Here is a 20304-nt window from a genome sequence, read left to right as displayed (position 1 = left end):
TGCAGCCTTCGCCACACTCTATGTCGGGGGAAGGAGAGCGACCGAGACAGGGAGAGGGAGGGTGGTTCTGAGGTACAGGAGATGGAATGCTCGATGGGTCTGGAAAGGAAATCAAAGGGTAATGGGGAGTGTCAGGGTTTCTATTACCGCTGTGTTTATTAATTATATTAATGTGTTCGGTGATTAACCGTTCTAAAAAGTCTTGTGTTGGACTATCGTCCGGGAATGAGTCGGCCGTAGCCCGAGCCACAGCCGTCGGTTCCGACGATTTCGCGAGTGTTTTAAAACCCTTTTAGAAGGCTGCGAGGTTTCCACTAAATAACGATAATAATAATAATAATCGAGTCTTCGAGGGAGTTCTTGGATATAATATTTATTTAATATTTGTTTTTTATTAATTCAATATTTAATATATATATATATATACATATATATATATATTTGAATTGTTCGGACCTCTATAATCGTCTTCGTGAGTATGGTGGGGGAAGTCAGGGAAGATTTATACTGCAGTTATGCGGGAAATCCAATGGAGAGAAGGAGAGACTGCGAGGCTCACGCTGCAATTACGCAGGGAACCCGACGGAAACAAGGAGAGACCGTGAGGCGCACGCTGCAATTATGCAGGAACCCGACGGAGACAAGGAGAGACTGTGAGGCGCACGCTGCAATTATGCAGGAACCCGACGGAGACAAGGAGAGACCGTGAGGCTCACGCTGCAATTATGCAGGAACCCGACGGAGATAAGGAGGGCTTGAGGAAGAGGGGATTTAATGCGAACTTCTCTATAACGTCCGTTGGACAGTGAATAATATTATTTGTCCAAGAACTCCTTTTAGTTGGGTGAGATAAAAAATAGACTTACTACTTGTAGTGAGCGTTATATATTTCTTTTCGTCTGTTTCTGGCTCTGGCTCTGACTCTGGCTGGTCTTGTAGGTGGTCAATCGCACTTATTACCACTCGCGAATTACGTTTATGTTCGGAGAACTTGTCGGTGGTTTCACGAAAACGGTAAGTGTCGCTCCGCTGTGAGATTCGCGTTTATATCCCGTTTTTTGGTTCACGCCCTCCGTTCCGACCTCTTAACAAAATCCCGCGAATAGAAACTCATAATTGTATTTTTAAATATTTTTTCTTTCCCCTTCTATGGGATCCTTTGCAAGGATCTACGAATCGGAATTTTATAGCAGGCGTCTACGAATCGGAGCTCGCTTCCCAAAAAACGGGGGTATCTCGAGGTTTTCTAAATATCAAGGCGATGTTTGTTGTTAGTTTTTCTCAGTGTATATCGCGATATTCGGAGTTTGTTAATGCCGTCTTTTATCGATGTTTTGCTGTTTTATTGCCCTCACGTGTAATGTGGTTCTTGTTTGCCGTGGGAGCGATGCGTGTGGCATCTTTTAAAATTTTTATTGATTGTCGCTTCTTTCGCGAATATGCGCAGTTGTGCTATCTTGGTTCGCACATTTTCCTCATTGTTTGTTTTTCAAACTTCCTCCTAAAGGAAATTTTACTTTCGGCGCGTTCTCGCCGTCCGGTCTTTACCGATTTTATAATGTTTATCGATTGCTCGCGATATCCGCAGCTGTTCTTTTCGTTGGGCACGGTTCGTTTATATACGTGCCGCTGAGATTATTATTATCTCTTTTATTTTGCTAACAACAAACTTTGCCTGGGTCGTAAGAAAGAAAAGAATCGTGGAGTCCGTGGGACGTAACATTACCATAAAATATTTTCTTTGAAAGCAGAATAAATTGAGTGAAACATATTTTTTCAATTCTCAAAATATGTACGAATGATCCGCTCGCGAACATCATTTCCATTTTCCATGTTTATTTCATTTACATCTCTTATTGGAATTTCCTGATCTATTTCATCGTAATATAGTTCTGGTGGTGGAAGTCGCCAATGAACTGCGATATTATGTAAAACACACGCAGCATTAACTATTTGGGCTGAAAATGAATTATGTTAATATTATTTAATATTGATATATATAAGTAGTGATATAAGACCAATTCTAACTCAAGTCTTTGAGGAGTGGTGAGGGGCGAGGGGAACCTGTCGCGCGGGGGAATGACGTCACGTGGGGAGGGGGAATGACATCCCTAGGGGAGGGGGAATGACGTCACGCGGGGAGGGGGAACGCGCGGTGTGGTCCGCGAGGGGTCCGCGGGGAGGGGAAAGCGTCCGCGAGGGGTCCGCGGGGAGAGGCAAGCGTCCGCGAGGGTTCCGTGGATAGGGGGAAGCGTCCGCGTAGAGGTTCGTCGGCGAGGGGTCCGCGGGGAGAGGGGAACGCAGAGAGCGCACGTGAGAGAGAGAGGGAGGGAGGGAGGGAGGGAGAGAGGGAGGAAGGGAGGGAGGGAGGGAGAGAGAGAGAGAGAGAGAGAGAGAGAGAGAGAGAGAGAGAGAGAGAGAGAGAGAGAGAGAGAGAGAGAGAGAGAGAGAGAGAGAGAGAGAGAGAGAGAGAGAGAGAGAGAGAGAGAGAGAGAGAGAGAGAGAGAGAGAGAGAGAGAGAGAGAGAGAGAGAGAGAGAGAGAGAGAGAGAGAGAGAGAGAGAGAGAGAGAGAGAGAGAGAGAGAGAGAGAGAGAGAGAGAGAGAGAGAGAGAGAGAGAGAGAGAGAGAGAGAGAGAGAGAGAGAGAGAGAGAGAAAGCTATATTTATTGAGCGCTCTGGGATAAATCCCCTCGAGCGCATAAAAAACAATACATAAATTTAAATTCTCGCCGATTAGACGTGTGACAATTTCTTATATGTAGAATGCATTGAAGCATGTTAACATGTATGTATAACGCGTGTAAGTGTATGTACATGAGCTGATATGTGCTTATGTGTGTGTGTGTGTTTGAGTATGAGTAAGTGAGAGTATAGAAATGACGCGTCCGCGAGCGCCCGCGCAAGCAGTATTTGGTTATTATGATGAAACGAATAGAAATATATACATATATACAGCCGGTAGAGAAGCGACAGAATAGTATAGGTATGTCAGAGAGAAAGAAAGCCTCGGCATATATATCCCCTTCAACTAATCACAGACCCCCCCAACAAGCGTGCATAGAAACCACGCTTAAATTCCGATAGTGTGTCCACATTACGAATACTAGGAGGAAGCTCATTCCATAACCTGATTGACGTGAGCCAGAATCGTTTGAACAGCTCAGTTCTACAGTGCGGTAGAACTAGCGTGTCACTCGGTGCTCTGGTAGCCCTATCCGATGTCAGAACCCTACGCTCAAAATTTGAATAGAGAAGGCACGGTTTCTTTTTCTTCAAGATCCCAAATAGTAGACATCCAACCAGATAGTGTCTACGCATATCGACCTTAAGCCAGCGGAGCCTTTGGTAGTATGGTGTTATATGTTCATCCCTTTTCGCATTGAAAATGAACCTTATGCACGAATTTAGAGCTCTATGAATTTTCAAGTTCTGTTCAGCTGTCATATCCGTGAATGCTGCACAGCAGTAGTCGATGTGAGGATGAATAAGTGTGATTACCAATTTAGATTTGAGGGCTTCTGGGAAGAGTTGTCGACAGAGTTTTAGTTGGTATAAAACCGTGTGGATCTTCTTTGTTATGCCAGTAACTTGTCTCTTCCAAGACAAAGTGTTGGTGATAATTACTCCGAGATACTTAACAGATGTTGAGTATTCGATCTCGGTTCCATCAACCCTAATACTGGGTATAGTAGTCAGGTCGATAACTTTAACGTATCTCTGGGTACCCATGATGATGGCCTGAGTCTTATCAGCGTTTAAGACGAGATTGTTATCCGTGGTCCAGTCCAGGATAGCTTCAACATCGTTATTGATCTCTCGGACGGTCTCCGCCAAATTTCGGGGCTCACAATGCATGTATACCTGAAGGTCATCGGCATATAAGTTGTATTTGCAATGCTTTAGAACCTGTCTAAAATCCGACAGATAGAGCGTAAATAATATCGGCCCCAGGACTGAGCCCTGAGGTACTCCTGAGCCGACCAGAGACAGAGATGAGATAGTGCCTTCTATGTTGTCTTTAACTGCCTGACTTCGTCCCACAAGATAAGAATGCATCCACTTCAAAACACTATCAGAAAAATTTAATTTCTTTAACTTCCTGATCAGCCTTAAATGATCTACCCTATCAAAGGCCTTCGAGAAATCAAAAAATGCTGAGATGGTGACCATTCTTCGGTCCGCCGCTTGTCTGACCTCGTCCAGCATCCGTATCATGCATGTCTGTGTTGAGTGGTCGCCCCGATAGGCGGCCTGACAAGGATCATACAAGCCACAATCCTCCAAATACTGGCGTATCTGCTCGCTGGCAATCCGCTCAAGAGCCTTCGACAGCGCCGGAAGAATCGAAATCGGGCGATAATGTAGTACCGAAGTAGGATGCTTAGTTTTCGGCATCGGACAGATGAGAGCTGACTTCCACTGCGTAGGGTAGGCTCCAGTCATGAGAGAGAAGTTGAATAGGTGCTCCAAGATCGGCATTAGACAATTCATTGTGAGCTTCAAGAGTTTCATGGAAATGCCGTCCAGTCCCTCCGCATTAGATTTGGTTCTGACAATCATTTTCCTAACCATCAATGGTGTTACATAGCTCCAGTGGAAACTTTCGTCGTAATAGGTCCCTTCAAGTATATCTTCGAGCGTTCCTCCATCATTAGAATGCTCTTCACTACGACTGAAAAACTCATTCAGCTCGTCAACCCCATGCAATAGACGAACCCCGGTGCCTCTTGCCTTGATCAGTCCCAAATTTCTCAGTCTACTCCACACCTCATCGGAGCTGCCGGCGCGGCTGAAAGCCTCGATGTAATAAGCACGTTTCGCAGAGCGCACGAGATTCTGTACACTGTTGCGCAGGACCTTGAGAGAGAGAGAGAGAGAGAGAGAGAGAGAGAGAGAGAGAGAGAGAGAGAGAGAGAGAGAGAGAAAGCTTATATTTATTGAGAGCGCTCTGGGACTACGTCCCCTCAAGCGCACAAATATTAGTACAGATTACAAGCAGAAAAATAAGAACAAATGTGTATAAGAAGTCATGCGACGTGTATCGCGTTACAGTAGTCATTGTTACACAAACTTGAAGATAGGCAATGAGACATGAATAGATGTCTTGCGCGTGCATCTTATTTACATGTGTGTGTATCTTTATAAGAGATTAATGAGTGAAATGTGTATGAGAAAATGAAAGATGCACAAGAATGATAGGTGCTTGTTAATCAAATAGCTGAAACAATTGAAAATTAAAATTGAAAATGAAAATTGAAAATGAAAATTGAAACTGAGAAACTAAGAATGAAAATGAGGCTACTGTAGTCCACGATTCGATTCGTGATTATGTTAAGGTCGTTCGGAGTAGGTGATCGTACAGTTTACTTTTAAAGTCGTTTATTGTCCGTGCCTCGCGTATATCAGATGGCAGATCATTCCAGAGCCTGGACGCGCTAGATTTGAACGAGCGTTTATATATCTCTGTCCTGCACAAGGGCAGAGAGAGTAAGTCTCCCGCGGCCCGGGTCGTTCTCAGTGCCGTTGTAGATTTGAAGGCAAGCTCATTGTAGATGATATGTGGCTCCTGTGTGCAAATGATATTGAAGAGCTGACATCCAATGAAGTACCTCCTTCTGGCCTCTGTTTTAAGCAAGCGGAATTCCCTGTAGTGCGGCGTCACATGCTCGTTCCATTTTACATTTGCTGCGAACCTGATACAGGCATTTATTGCTTTGTAGAGCTGCAGATTTTGCTGTTCGTTTATGTCCGTGAGCGCCGCACAGCAGTAGTCCAGGTGCGGAAGAACCAACGAGATGATTAGGCGCAGTCTAAGCTCATTAGGCAACAAATGTTTGGTTAATTTTAGCTGGTATAATTTTGTACGTACTTTTTTGACGACATTTTGAACATGAATGTTCCAAGATAGCGAGTTGGCAACTGTAACTCCAAGATACTTGATGCTGGTAGAAAGTTTGATGGCCTGTTCGTTGATGTTGATCGCAGGTAGCAAGTCATGTTTGATTGAATTTATATATCTAGCCGTACCAAAGATGATGGCTTGCGTCTTTGTTGAGTTGAGTGTTAGTCCACGGCTGGCAGCCCATTGAGCTAAGGAGACGATGTCCCTGTTCACCCTCTGAATACTGTTTGGTAGATCCGATGGCTCACAGTGATGGTAGATCTGCAGGTCGTCCGCGTAGAAGTTATGTTTACAGTACTGCAATTCTTTGCTAATGTCAGCAACATAAAGCGTGAACAAGAGCGGTCCAAGTACAGAGCCCTGAGGTACTCCTGTAGTTAAGCGTGCCGGAGATGATGTGGTGCCGTTAAACCCGTCTCTTACGACCTGCATTCTGTCACTCAAATAAGAAGCAACCCAATCCAGAAGGATGTCAGAGAGCCCCATTTCTTTTAGTCTCTTGAGAAGGATCCTATGTTGCACCCTATCAAACGCCTTGGAGAAATCAAAGAAAATTGAGATGGTGACTTTTCTTCGATCGGCAGCTAGTCGAATGTCATCCAGCATTCTTATGATGCATGTCTGCGTGGAGGAATTTCGTCTGTAGGCGAATTGGCACGGATCTAAAAGATCTTTCTCCCTCAGATATTCAGTCAGCTGATCGAAAACCACCCTTTCCAAAACCTTCGAGAGGAATGGCAGGATAGAGATTGGCCTGTAGTGCTGCACCAAGGTCGGATGATTGATCTTGGGAATAGGTGTGACGCCGACCTCCACACCGCTGGCACCACTCCATACATGAAAGAAAAGTTGTACAAGTGCTCGATGACCGGCATAATGTATGGTAGCGTCATTTGAATGAGCTTGGGCGTGATTCCGTCCAAACCCGCCGCATTTGACCTGCAGCGAAGTGATCTCCGTATTACCTCAGGCCGGACATATTTGAAGTAAAATTTGCTGTCGTCAAAATCTTCACGTCCAGGGTTTCCTCCACTCGACTCTTCAGTTGTGAGATCTTGAAGTTCTCCCCCAGCATCGGCAAAGTATAGATTGAGTTCATCAACTGAGAGAGCCAGCCTTCCGTGGGAGTTTTTGGCTTTGATTAGACCGAGGTGTTTTAGTCTACTCCAGACTAAGGCAGGTTTGTCCTTCTGACAGAAAAAGGTCATGTAGTAGTCCTTCTTTGCCGTCCGGATCATATTCTGCACTTGATTTCTCTTTGTTTTGAAGCGTTCATGGTTGGTAATGTTTTTCGTCCTCCGCCACAATCTTCTTGCCACATCTCTTGCATGCATTGCGTCGCGAATTTCGTCCGTGAGCCATGGTGCCGGGAGGTTTTTAAAGCAGATATGTTTCAGCGGCGCATGTCCATTTAGGCAGCTCATCAGTTTGTCATTGAAGGCTCTCACCTTATTCTCCATATTTTCCAGTGTCATGATTTCAGACCAGTCAAGTTGACTCACCTCCGAAAGGAAGACTTCCCTGTTAAAGCTTCTGTAGTCTCGGCAAAGGACAGGCCTCTCCTCTCGCTTCTCAACACTTATGCCATAGGTGACCTCAATAAGATCATGCGCCGACAAGAAAGGTACCGCTGCTTTATCGTAATTGATGAGTTTATCTACATCATCAATTATGCTATACAGATCGAGGAAAGTGGCTGAGTTCGTGAGATGATGTGTGGCTCCATATAGTATTAGATACATCCCAGACGTTGAAACGAAGTTCTCAATCTGTATGCTATCGAAAGTTCTGGTTCTCATGTCAGCGTTGAAGTCACCGAAAATCATCGCATGCTGGTAGTTGGTCTGTAGATCTTGAAAGATGTCCATGAATTCATCGAGGTATCCGCAGTTCGGTGGTCGATAAACCACCGCGAGAAGTAGCTTACGCACATTTTTTTTGAAAATGATTTCCGCCGTGAGAAACTCCGGCTTCCGGTGTTGTAAGTCTGCCGAGGACCGTTCCAGAACAACAGCACCAATCTACCTCATCACGTGAGAGAGATAGCGCGAGAGAGATAGCATGAGACGCACGCGAGCGAGAGAGAGATAGCACGAGACGCACGCGAGCGAGAGAGAGATAGCACAATCGAGGTGTTGCAGCGAAGGAAGATAGCGTCCGCGAGATAGTGTGAGATGGAGAGGTAACGAGAGAGAGAGAGAGAGATAGCGCGACGACAAGATGACGCGAGGCGTACGCGAGAGGCGTTCGCAAGAGAGTTTTTTTTCTATTAATAATAATTTAATGATAATAATTTTCATGCTATTCTAATATTAGGGATGTAAGGAGAGGAAGGAATTTTAAAATAAATACATTTAATGATAAAATTTTTTAATTATATATATGTGTGGGTATATACACGTGTGTGTGTGTGTGTGTGTGTGTGTGTGTGTGTGTGTGTGAATGTAAGATAATAAAAAATGAATATATGATTAGTATAAAATAAAATATGAATATAAATTTTAAAAATAATATAAATTATATATATATAGAGCGGTGGGGCGCCGGCTGCGAGGCGGCCGGGTGATGGAGGATTGAGGGACCTCTTCTGCATAACAGAAAAAAACATTAATAATCTTTAAATTTTAGAGTAAATTAATATAAATAAAAACTGATACTTACAATGCATACACACAGGACATATGTTGCATGCCATTATTTGGTGCAACGGACCACCACAATCGCAACACCATTTTTTTAACATTACACCGTACATATTTGTTAAATGTTCACGTACTGCGTGAATAGATGTAAACAATTCCGCTATTCTTACGAAACAATGTGTACACAGTTTGAGATCATGTCCAGGGGTATAATAATATTATATAGCACACATCTTTACAGTTTCATTTACTGTTAAAATTTCTGATGTGCTTAATACTTGCTAGGATGTTTCAGCGAAGTCTTCACTATATTCACTATTATAGTCTGAATCTATGACGGGTTCTACATCTGACCCTTCATCTAATTCTTCTATATCACTATTATCAGATTCTTCCGCAATATCTATCATCTCCACCTCATTGTCAATGTTTTCGATTATAATTACATCTTCATCATCACTATCAATCATAATAACTTCTCTCTCCATTTTTGTCACTTCTAATCTTTACACCTCAAATATCATAGACTTTATGATGAACATCGCGGAGACAGACCCGCTCTCAGTAGAAACAGTAGGGGATGACATATAATATAACATTTGATAAGAAGACAAAAGTTAGCACGTGTCCATGATAAAAAGACAAAAGTTAGCATGTTCCCAGGCAGCGATCTGATTTTTAATTCTCCATCTCTTGTTCTAACGGAGTATCATATATCTCATTTTTTTCTACATCTCCAGAGAGCGAACAAAGTTTTGTCAACTATGCATATCTTACTGTGGGAAAGAAATAATACAGCTTTAACAGTAAAATAATTTATTTGTTAAAAGCATCATAAACAATATCATTTACAGCACAAGTTACCAATTCGCAATCAATAAGTGATTCGTTGTCAAACATATGGCTTTCACGTATAGCCTTTGCGGCCTTTTGCTCACATCGCAGATATTATCACGTTGTAAAACATTTATAAATTGTTTATACTTTTTAGTAACAATATGCGTATTTTCACATAGCCAGAAATACATATGATCAACACATTTTCCAAAATCGAATAAATGTAATAAAGTTGATGGTTTCATGTACAAAGTATTATTAGATGATGTAATCTTTATAATTTTTGAGGAAGACCATGTTAACCACTTCAAGTGTCAGATCTCGAATCCATAGTGGAGTTTCAGTTAGCTGCTCAATATTCACTCGTTTCTGCATTAGCGATTTCCACGTTTCAATAGGCAATACTATTTGATTGCCTCGATCATTACCGAGAGCCAATTCCACAGAAGATATCATTCCGACGCTGATTCCAATTTCCAAATATTTGTATGATGTAGAGGTCAAGGCGTATCTTCTTCCAAGTATACGAACCGCACGATGAGAGGACACACTATAAAAATTGTGGTTATTTAAAATCATTATTTAACAAAAAGTATCGAAACTTACTTGTCACATTTCTTCTTGCACAAAACATCGCTCTCCTGAATTCTCGGAGTGTAATAATTCATGCTGCTTCCAGCGGAGTACATGTTTAAAAGAGCCTTTTACTCAAGTGATCGATACTAAATTATTTTTTAATTATATAGTTTTTACATTGCAATGGGGTGGGGATTATTACTGATGCGATATTATTTTATAACCAATCAAAGCGCCGACGTACGGCTGCTATGATATTGTTACGTCCGCGCGACAGTTTCGCGATAGCTCGAAGCGCGCAACGCAACGTCACACTCTCACACACACTCGCGCCGGGAAATGAACCAGACGATATATAAAAGAACTCGATAACTTTAATGGAATTAGAATACAAGAGCACGTTAAATAAATGTAACAAGAGACCGCGCGACCGATCAGCTCGACAGCTGTCACTCCAGTCCAAATCATGGCGTCCAGAAACAATCTCGTGTCGGTTGTTCATAAATAATCTCCTTGACGATGTTATCTTGGAAACGCATAGGGAATGTAATCCAGGGACGTAACAATATCATCATCAGATGAAATCATCAAGATGTAAAAAATGCAACATATCTAAAATTTTAAGCGCCGATGCACGGCTGCTATGACATCATCCGTACGTGACAAAATCACAATTATCTGAGCGCTAGCTGCTAATATCTTGAGATAAATCTCGAAAGGTGCAAAAATGTATCACGAGCGTCAATGTACGGCCGCTATGACATCATCTTGAGATAATATCGTCAAGATGTAAAAATGTATCAATTCCAAGACCGATGCATCAGAGCCGTACGTGACAAAATCACAATTATCTGATTTGCAAAAATGCATGAAAGCGTCAATGCATGGCCGCTATGACATCATCTTGAGACAAATCTCGCGAAATGTGCAAAAATTAATTTCAAGCGTTGATATTATTACATTCATACGTGACAAAATCGCAATTTTTGAGCGCCGATGCATGGCCGCTATGACATCATCTTGAGACGAATCTCGCGAAATGTGCAAAATGTCTCAATTTCAATGCCGATGCATCAAAGCGTCAATGTACGGCTGCTCTTGCATCATCCTCAGATGAAATATTAGATGTAAAAATGCGACATATCTAAAATTTTCGAGCGCCAATGATCTCTACAATCAAATAAAAATGGTTGTAAGGAGGCATACTATGTTAGTATCATTGTCAGAGGTTCAGCAAGAGCATCTCAAAAATGGCGCTACAAGAAGCAAGTTTGTTGGAGCAAGCCACAAGGGTGAATTCGGTGGAAGAATATATTGTGTGGGAGCAGCAATGTGACGAATACATCGAATCACTGGAAGAACAAAGTCGAATAAAACGTCCACGATTACCGATCGGAGTTCGACAATCGCTTGTCTCCCAAATTGCGCGTTTCGAAGGGTTGAAGAATTCGGTACGCAACCGTTTCATACACGCAGATACCGGAAGCAGTGCGCGAGAAGATAGACTCATATGGCGAGAGATTGATACGAGAGCCGCATCTTGACTGGTGCGGTGATAAACAGCAATCACATCGAACCTCGTCATTTTCTCGAGGATGCCGAAGACATTGTGATCGGACACGTGCAAAAAGTGTTGCAAAAACACACTAGTATGAAAGTGAACACTGTGTTTAATGGCGAGCTCGTGTCGGGCGATAAGCGCGCCAATAAAACTATCAATACGAAAAACTATGAACTCTTTCGTACGTCCGATTTACGCGAATCACAGCGTTATCGAGCCCACGCTAGCATCGCTAGAAGAATTTCAGGAACGTGATAGTGGTTGGGCATTGTCGCGAATAATCAATTTAATTGTAAATATAAACAAGTATAATCCAATGCGCGCGGGATGCTACATTAAATTGCCGCGAGAAATAATGAACAAGAGAGCAGTGGTGAACGTGCAATCCAAAGACAATGCATGTTTCGCGTGGGCAGTGGTCGCTGCTCTATATTCTGCTGAAAGAAATGTGGAACGGGAATCTTCCCCATTACACAACAGTGCTGAATCTCCAGGACATTGAGTTTCCAATGACTGTGAATCAAATCAAAAAGTTTGAACTAGCAAACAACATATCCATCAACGTGTACAGTATCGAGAACGGCATCGTCCCGATACATCTTTCGGAGCAAAAGAAAGACAGACACGTCAACTTGCTGTACGTGCAAGACAGCAACAGCGTTGGACATTTTGCATGCATCAAAAATCTGTCCCGCCTCGTGAACACGCAATTGAGCAAAAATGGTCACAAGAAATATATCTGCGATCGGTACGTATATTTATTGCAATAAAATTATATGCATATAAAAATAATTGTAAAATAAAATTGTAATTTACAGATGCTTGCTTTATTTCGGGTCGGATGACAAGTTGCAGTCACATATGGTAGACTGTGAAGAGATGAACGATTGTGCTATCCGGTTGCCAAGTGATAAGGACAAGTGGCTATCATTTAACAACTACAACAGGAAAGAGCGACTTCCATTCGTGGTGTACGCCGACTTGGAATGCGTTTTGGCAAAGACGGAAGAGGCTAAAAATTATCAACATCATCAAGTATTTAGTATCGCTTATTATGTACATTGCTCGTACGACGATTCGTTATCTGCATACCATTCTTGTCGTAGTGTCGATTGCGTTTCATGGTTTGCCAAACAACTTAAAAATTTAGCGCAACGCGTAAAGACAATTTTAACGACAAATATCCCCATGGTAAACATCGGACGAGTGGGCAAATTTCACAGCGCGACGCATTGTCACATATGCGAAAAATCGTTTGTGCAAGATGATACACGCGTACGCGATCATTGCCATCTGAGCGGACGATACAGGGGTTCCGCGCACTCAAACTGTAATCTAAATTATAAAGAACCATTTTGTATTCCGATAGTTATTCACAATTTATCAGGTTATGATGCACATTTCATTATCGAGGATATAGCTACAGCGTTCGAAGGGAGCATCGAATTACTTCCGATAACAAAAGAAAAATATATTTCATTCACAAAAACCGTTACTCGAACAAGATAATTAAAAAAATCATATTAAATTACGTTTCATCGATTCGTATAAATTTCTCGCTACTAGTCTCGACAAATTGGCATCTTTTTTGGCTAAAGACAAACTCAAAATTTTACAATCGGAATTTCAAAATTTATCGATCGAAAATTTCAATCTATTGACACGGAAGGGCGTCTTTCCGTACGAATATATAGACTGCGTGGACAAGTTGCAAGATACGCGTTTACCGCCGCGCGAATCATTCTATAGTTCCTTGACCGGTGCCACAGTATCCGAGAGCGATTACGCGCACGCCGAGAACGTCTGGAAGCACTTCTCCCTTCAAACGCTGGGCGAATATAGCGATCTATATTTAAAAATTGATGTCTTGTTATTATTTGATATTTTTGAAAATTTCCGCGATAGTTGTATTAAAAGTTATGGGCTCGATCCCGCATATTATTATACTCTTCCCGGGTATACATTGGATGCCATGTTAAAACATACAAATATTACGTTCGAATTGTTTACCGATATCGATATGGTTATGTTTATTGAACGTGGTATACGCGGCGGTCTAAGTCAATGTTCCAACAGATACGCGCATGCTAATAACAAGTACATGCAGTCGTACGATCCATCGAAACCATCATCGTATTTCATGTATTTTGATGTAAATAATTTGTATGGATGGGCAATGTGTCAACCATTGCCTTATGCCGATTTTCGATGGGTCGATGATGTATCAAAATTCGACGCATCATCTATCGCGTTCGATTCGCCTACATGCTATATCCTCGAGGTAAATTTAGAGTATCCGCAACATCTTCACGATACGCACACTGACCTACCGTTTTGTCCGACACGCGACAAGCCACCCGGCAAGCGGGAAGATAAGCTTCTCGCAACGCTATACAACAAGAAGCGATACGTGATACACTACCGCAACCTGCAGCAATGTACGCTACACGGTCTTCGTGTTACAAAAATACATCGCGTATTACAATTTACTCAATCTCCATGGCTCCGTAATTATATCGAACTCAACACACAATTTAGAACACAAGCAAGAAATTATTTTGAAAAAAAATTATACAAATTAATGAACAATGCGGTATTTGGGAAAACGATGGAAAACATGCGTAATCGTGTCGATGTAAAATTATTGACAAAGTGGGAAGGAAGATATGGCGCAGAGGCAATGATTGCGAAACCAAATTTCCATAGTAGAAGCATCTATTCGGAAAATCTAATAGCTGTAGAATTACGTAAACTTGAGGTGAATTTTTACAAACCAATCTATGTCGGCATGTGCATACTCGACATCTCCAAAACGTGTTTGTACGAGTTTCATCACGAGTACATGTCACCGCTGTATCATGACAGATGCCGGGTAATGTACACCGACACAGACAGCCTAATATATCACATTGAGTGTGAAGACATGTATGAGAATATGAAGCGCGACGTAAGCAAATTTGATACGAGCGATTACGCTGCAGACAATGCGTACGGTATACCGCTCGTGAATAAAAAGGTGCCGGGTCTAATGAAGGATGAAAATAACGGCGCGATAATGACCGAATTTGTAGGGCTTAGAGCAAAAATGTACGCTTTGCGAGTGGATGGTAAGAAGGATACGAAAAAAGTAAAAGGTGTCAAGAGTAACGTTGTCACGAGAACGATAACATTTGATGATTATACGCGGTGTCTGAATGAAGAGATTGAAATGATGCGTTAGCAGTCATGCATAAGATCCAAGTTGCATAAGGTATACACCATTCGCGAGACAAAAATTGCTCTAAGTCCGTACGATGACAAGCGATATATCGTACCCGGAACCACCGAAACATTGCCATGGGGACATTATAAGATACCATTGTAAATAAAATTATATTTATTGTATATTTTGTTATAATAGAATATTTATTGTATATTGTATATATTATATTATATCTTTATTATATTATATCTTTATTATATATTTATTGTATATTTATTATATTTATTGTATATTTAAAATAATTTACAATATATTATTTTTATAAATTACAAACTCAAAAAGAGGCTATATGGAGCCATGCGTAGGGTGTAGGTACGCAAATATTAAAAACAAACTTGTTGGAAAAACAAATTTATTGAATCTAAACGTTTCGGTCCTTTCTTTGGATCTTCTTCAGTAAATTTAATACAATAAATAATAATGGGGAATCTACATACTACCGCACGTAGCGCAAAAGCCGTGAGCCCCCCCTATCGATATCCCATTAGATAGACAAAGTGACATAATATGTCATGAGGTACTCAAAAGTGGACTCTGATGACGAGTATAGTGAGGAATTTCCGAAAGGGGGCTCACTCTTACTCACACACTCATCCATCGCACGTTCACACGACCGTACGCGGACGCGCCCGACGCACGAGTGAAGAAGATATTCGTTCTGATGCTATTTATAAGGCGCCCTACCACGGCTCATAGCCTGTTATCGAAGTCAATGTCAAACAATGTGTGGAATTTATTTCTCCTTCTCTCTCTCTCCCTCTCCCTCTCCCTCTCCACTCTCTCTCTCTCTCCCTCTCTCTCCCCCCTCTCTCTCCCTTTCCCCTCTCCGTCTCTCTCCCTCTATCACTGTCCCCCCTTCCTCTCGCTTCACCCCCCCTTTCTCTATCTCCCTCTCTCAAACATACGATGTATGGAGATTAATGTTACAAATGATTTATGGCTCTCTAAAGGAATTCGATAACAACTAAACGAAGACCGTCTTTCAAGAAATTTGAGGCATATTTGTCACAACAGATATATATGCTTGACTTAGACACTCTGTGTCTTCTTGTCGGTTTAGGCCATTTATCTGGCGCCTGATAAACAGCATCTCTGAAACAAGTCTCTTCCTTAGAAACGGTTCCTCATCCAAGATCTCAACGTTATCCCAATCAAATTCGTGGTTATTCAGCCTGTGATCCGTGATCACGGATTTTTGCGCGGTGTTTCTTTTTATGTGATTTCTGTGCTCCCTAATGCGTGTTCTCAACTGCCTGCTGGTCTGACCGACATAAGAGGCATTACAATTTTGACATGAAATTTTGTATACAACGTTATTATGCCAATCTTTCTGCAGTGTGTCTTTATGCACGCGGATAAACGAGCGTAACTTATTCAAACCTGTGTAGGACATTTTTACATCTAGATCACGGACCACATGGCTAAACCGCTCGGACCATTTGGGTATGTATGGGACATTAAAATATGCAACGCAAGCCGAATTAGTATCAGGTGTTCTGTTAGCGTCACCTGAATTATTATTTTTATTTCTCGCAAACAAAGTCCTAAGCCTTTCGTGAAATGTTTCAAAAATCAGTTGTAATGGATACCCATTATCACGTAACACCCCAATGACCAATTCGAGGTTCTTTTAATGATATCTTGGATGTGATAACCAGAAAGCCCTATCTCCCAAGACAAAACAGGTCTCTTCGTTTCCACTTTGTGAGTGAAAGTAGCAGACTGGATAAGAAATTAAATTGGCTCATTGCCAAAAAAGAACGATTGATTAGAGCTAATATTCGTCCAGTCCAATATTTTTCTGTGGCACGTGATCAGCAGGGAGGAGTTAATCTTGGTGCGTCATTGATCCCGTTTAACGGGCGTCGTGTGCGACCGTCCGGGGGTTCCGAATTTTCCTTCACACCTCTAAACGCTCCTTCTACTTCCTCCTCCTTTACTATTAACTTGAACCCCTTATCCTTTGACAACCACACAGTCTCCCCTTTGCACATCAGGGAGAAGTGGTTTAAAAACCTTTCCTCAACAGATATTCCATTAGAAATACAGGGAGTTTTGCAACTGGGCGACAACTTTTGTTTGCCAAGTAAGAATAAAGATCGAGTTCTTATGGAATTTATCAAAAGTATAGAATATAGTATCGACAGAGTGGAAGTTGGCGTTCGGCCTTTGGTTCGCCAGAGGTCGTCGGCAATTGTTAACAAGTTGGCCAGTTGCAACCCTGAAGAATCTTTGTTTGATAAGGAGCTCTCGGGCGCGTCCCTAGCAGCGAGAACGTTTATACGCGATAATCCTAATATCATTTTTACGCGAGCCGATAAGGGCAATATAACAGTCGCTTTAGAAAAGATATCTTATTTGGACAAGATGAAGGTCCTCCTTGGTGATACAAATACTTACATTAGAGTAAAGAAGGATCCCACCAGAAGAATTATCAACAGTTTGCATGAATTGCTTACAAGGTGGAAAAACTTAGATTATATATCCGATACGACATACAGGTCGTTGAATTGTTCGGAGGGAGTACTGCCGAGAGCCTATGGACTCCCTAAGATTCACAAGTCGGGCTGCCCCCTGCGAATCATCGTCTCCTCACTGAACACGCCGCTGCACCGTCTTGCGACGTTTCTCCACAAAATCATATACAAGTCGGTCCCGGCGGCGGACAGTCATGTGGAGAATAGCTTTCGACTGGTCAACAAACTCGATGGAACTTACGTTGGTGACAATTGTGAACTTATTTCACTGGATGTGGTCTCTCTATTCACTAACGTCCCATTGGATTTGGCAGTCGACGGCATAGCCGCGAGGTGGAATTTCATAGAAAATAACTGTACGATACCGCGCGTGGAATTTTTGGGGGCAGTCTAGCTTGTTCTTCACTCAACTTTTTTCACCTTTGATGGCATAATCTATCAACAAACCTTCGGAGCGACCATGGGTTCTCCGCTGTCTCCCATAGTAGCCGATTTAACCATGCGCGATTTGGAGAGCAGGGTGATAGGAGACCTTCCTTTTGAACTCCCGTTCTACGTACGCTATGTTGATGATATCGCGTTGGCCGTCCCTCCCGGGACGAGCCAGGAGATACTAAGACAGTTTAACGCGTGTCATAACAGATTACAGTTTACTTTGGAAAAGGGGGGCAATAGACTCGATTTTTTGGATGTTACATTCATTCTAAACCGGGGATACGTTGAATTCGATTGGTATCATAAACCAACATTTTCGGGAAGATATCTGAATTATTACTCCTGTCACCCTCTCTGCCACAAGAGAGGCACAATATTTGGCCTAATAGATAGGGATATTTCTGGTTATCACATCCAAGATATCATCAAAAGAACCTCGAATTGGTCATTGGGGTATTACGTGATAATGGGTATCCATTACAACTGATTTTTGAAACATTTCACGAAAGGCTTAGGACTTTGTTTGCGAGAAATAAAAATAATAATTCAGGTGACGCTAACAGAACACCTGATACTAATTCGGCTTGCGTTGCATATTTTAATGTCCCATACATACCCAAATGGTCCGAGCGGTTTAGCCATGTGGTCCGTGATCTAGATGTAAAAATGTCCTCCTTCATGTCAAAATTGTAATGCCTCTTATGTCGGTCAGACCAGCAGGCAGTTGAGAACACGCATTAGGGAGCACAGAAATCACATAAAAAGAAACACCGCGCAAAAATCCGTGATCACGGATCACAGGCTGAATAACCACGAATTTGATTGGGATAACGTTGAGATCTTGGATGAGGAACCGTTTCTAAGAAAGAGACTTGTTTCAGAGATGCTGTTTATCAGGCGCCAGATAAATGGCCTAAACCGACAAGAAGACACAGAGTGTCTAAGTCAAGCATATATATCTGTTGTGACAAATATGCCTCAAATTTCTTGAAAGACGGTCTTCGTTTAGTTGTTATCGAATTCCTTTAGAGAGCCATAAATCATTTGTAACATTAATCTCCATACATCGTATGTTTGAGAGAGGGAGATAGAGAAAGGGGGGGTGAAGCGAGAGGAAGGGGGGACAGTGATAGAGGGAGAGAGACGGAGAGGGGAAAGGGAGAGAGAGGGGGGAGAGAGAGGGAGAGAGAGAGAGAGTGGAGAGGGAGAGGGAGAGGGAGAGAGAGAGAAGGAGAAATAAATTCCACACATTGTTTGACATTGACTTCGATAACAGGCTATGAGCCGTGGTAGGGCGCCTTATAAATAGCATCAGAACGAATATCTTCTTCACTCGTGCGTCGGGCGCGTCCGCGTACGGTCGTGTGAACGTGCGATGGATGAGTGTGTGAGTAAGAGTGAGCCCCCTTTCGGAAATTCCTCACTATACTCGTCATCAGAGTCCACTTTTGAGTACCTCATGACATATTATGTCACTTTGTCTATCTAATGGGATATCGATAGGGGGGGCTCACGGCTTTTGCGCTACGTGCGGTAGTATGTAGATTCCCCATTATTATTTATTGTATTAAATTTACTGAAGAAGGTCCAAAGAAAGGACCGAAACGTTTAGATTCAATAAATTTGTTTTTCCAACAAGTTTGTTTTTAATATTTGCGTACCTACACCCTACGCGTGGCTCCATATAGCCTCTTTTTGAGTTTGTAATTTATCAATGCAGGGAGCCTACATTGTTACTTATTATTATTTTTATGTATCCAAGAGTTGTGCGCTGTATCAAATCCCAGCCATTTCACGTAAACCTCATCATCCTTTTTGCGTATCACCTTTTCAACGAGGTATACGTCCGGGATAGCGGCGCGCAATAGTTCATATTCGTAGAATCCTCCGGCGACGGGATCTCCGCGCGCATCTTCGAGTAGATATGTTACGGGATTAGTTTTCTGCACTTTGATAATTTTAAACACCTCAGTTGTCCAATTTGGCTTATAACTTTTTTCAAAAATAGTCTTGTATTTACTCACGCGTACCTGATCGCCTACTTTGAATTTCGCCGGAGCTGCAATCTTTATGTTGCTATATACCGTTTTTAAAAGTTTATCAGCGATCGCGGGAATAACGTCGATATACCGATAGTGCGATGTTTTCGTGCATTATATTCCGCAACGAGCCGAGGTAACGCGTCGATCCATTTGTAATTTCCATTAAGCGTAAACATTTTCCACATATTGTTCTTTAAAGTACGATTGAATCTTTCCACGACCGAGGCCTTCATGACAGAGTACGTCGAATAATGATTAATGTTGTGTTTCTTCAAGAGTTTTTGCACATTTGCGTTATAAAATTATTTTCCTCTATCGGTTTGTATGTTTCTTGGACATCTCTTGCTATCTCAAATTATCTTGGTGATAGCGTCAGATGTCTCGCTTCCGCTCTTATTCTTGAGCGGTACAGCCCATGTGTACTTGCTCAACACATCGATGACGGTGAGTATGTAGTAGTAACCTTTATTGGATCGTGCATAAGGACGCATCTCAACCACGTCAGCCTGCCACAGGTCTTCGTATCCGCGTATTATGACGCGTCTACGTGGGAAATTTTTTCTCGCAGA

General features: G+C 42.1%; 1 protein-coding gene and 1 pseudogene across 1 annotated transcript; both read left to right on the top strand.

Moving 5' to 3' along the window:
* The first annotated feature begins 14307 nt into the window (after window positions 1-14307).
* On the top strand, window positions 14308-14883 carry LOC145948893 (uncharacterized; annotated as a pseudogene).
* Window positions 14884-16890: 2007 nt separating this feature from the next.
* Window positions 16891-17652, top strand: LOC145948891 (uncharacterized). Its single transcript, XM_083058471.1, has one exon. It carries the CDS (start codon window positions 16891-16893, stop codon window positions 17650-17652), a length of 762 nt encoding a protein of 253 aa, XP_082914597.1.
* Window positions 17653-20304: the final 2652 nt, after the last annotated feature.

This window comes from Prenolepis imparis, unplaced genomic scaffold, assembly GCF_030444845.1.
Source record: "Prenolepis imparis isolate NDT839.2.m4 unplaced genomic scaffold, iyPreImpa1.0 SCAF_2, whole genome shotgun sequence".
Taxonomy (NCBI): Eukaryota; Metazoa; Arthropoda; class Insecta; order Hymenoptera; family Formicidae; genus Prenolepis; species Prenolepis imparis.
This window is presented reverse-complemented; position numbering and strand designations above follow the sequence as displayed.

Bases quoted from the DNA above. Each gene is read 5' to 3' on its own strand.
- LOC145948891 (XM_083058471.1), top strand. From the start codon at position 16,891: ATGGAATTTATCAAAAGTATAGAATATAGTATCGACAGAGTGGAAGTT.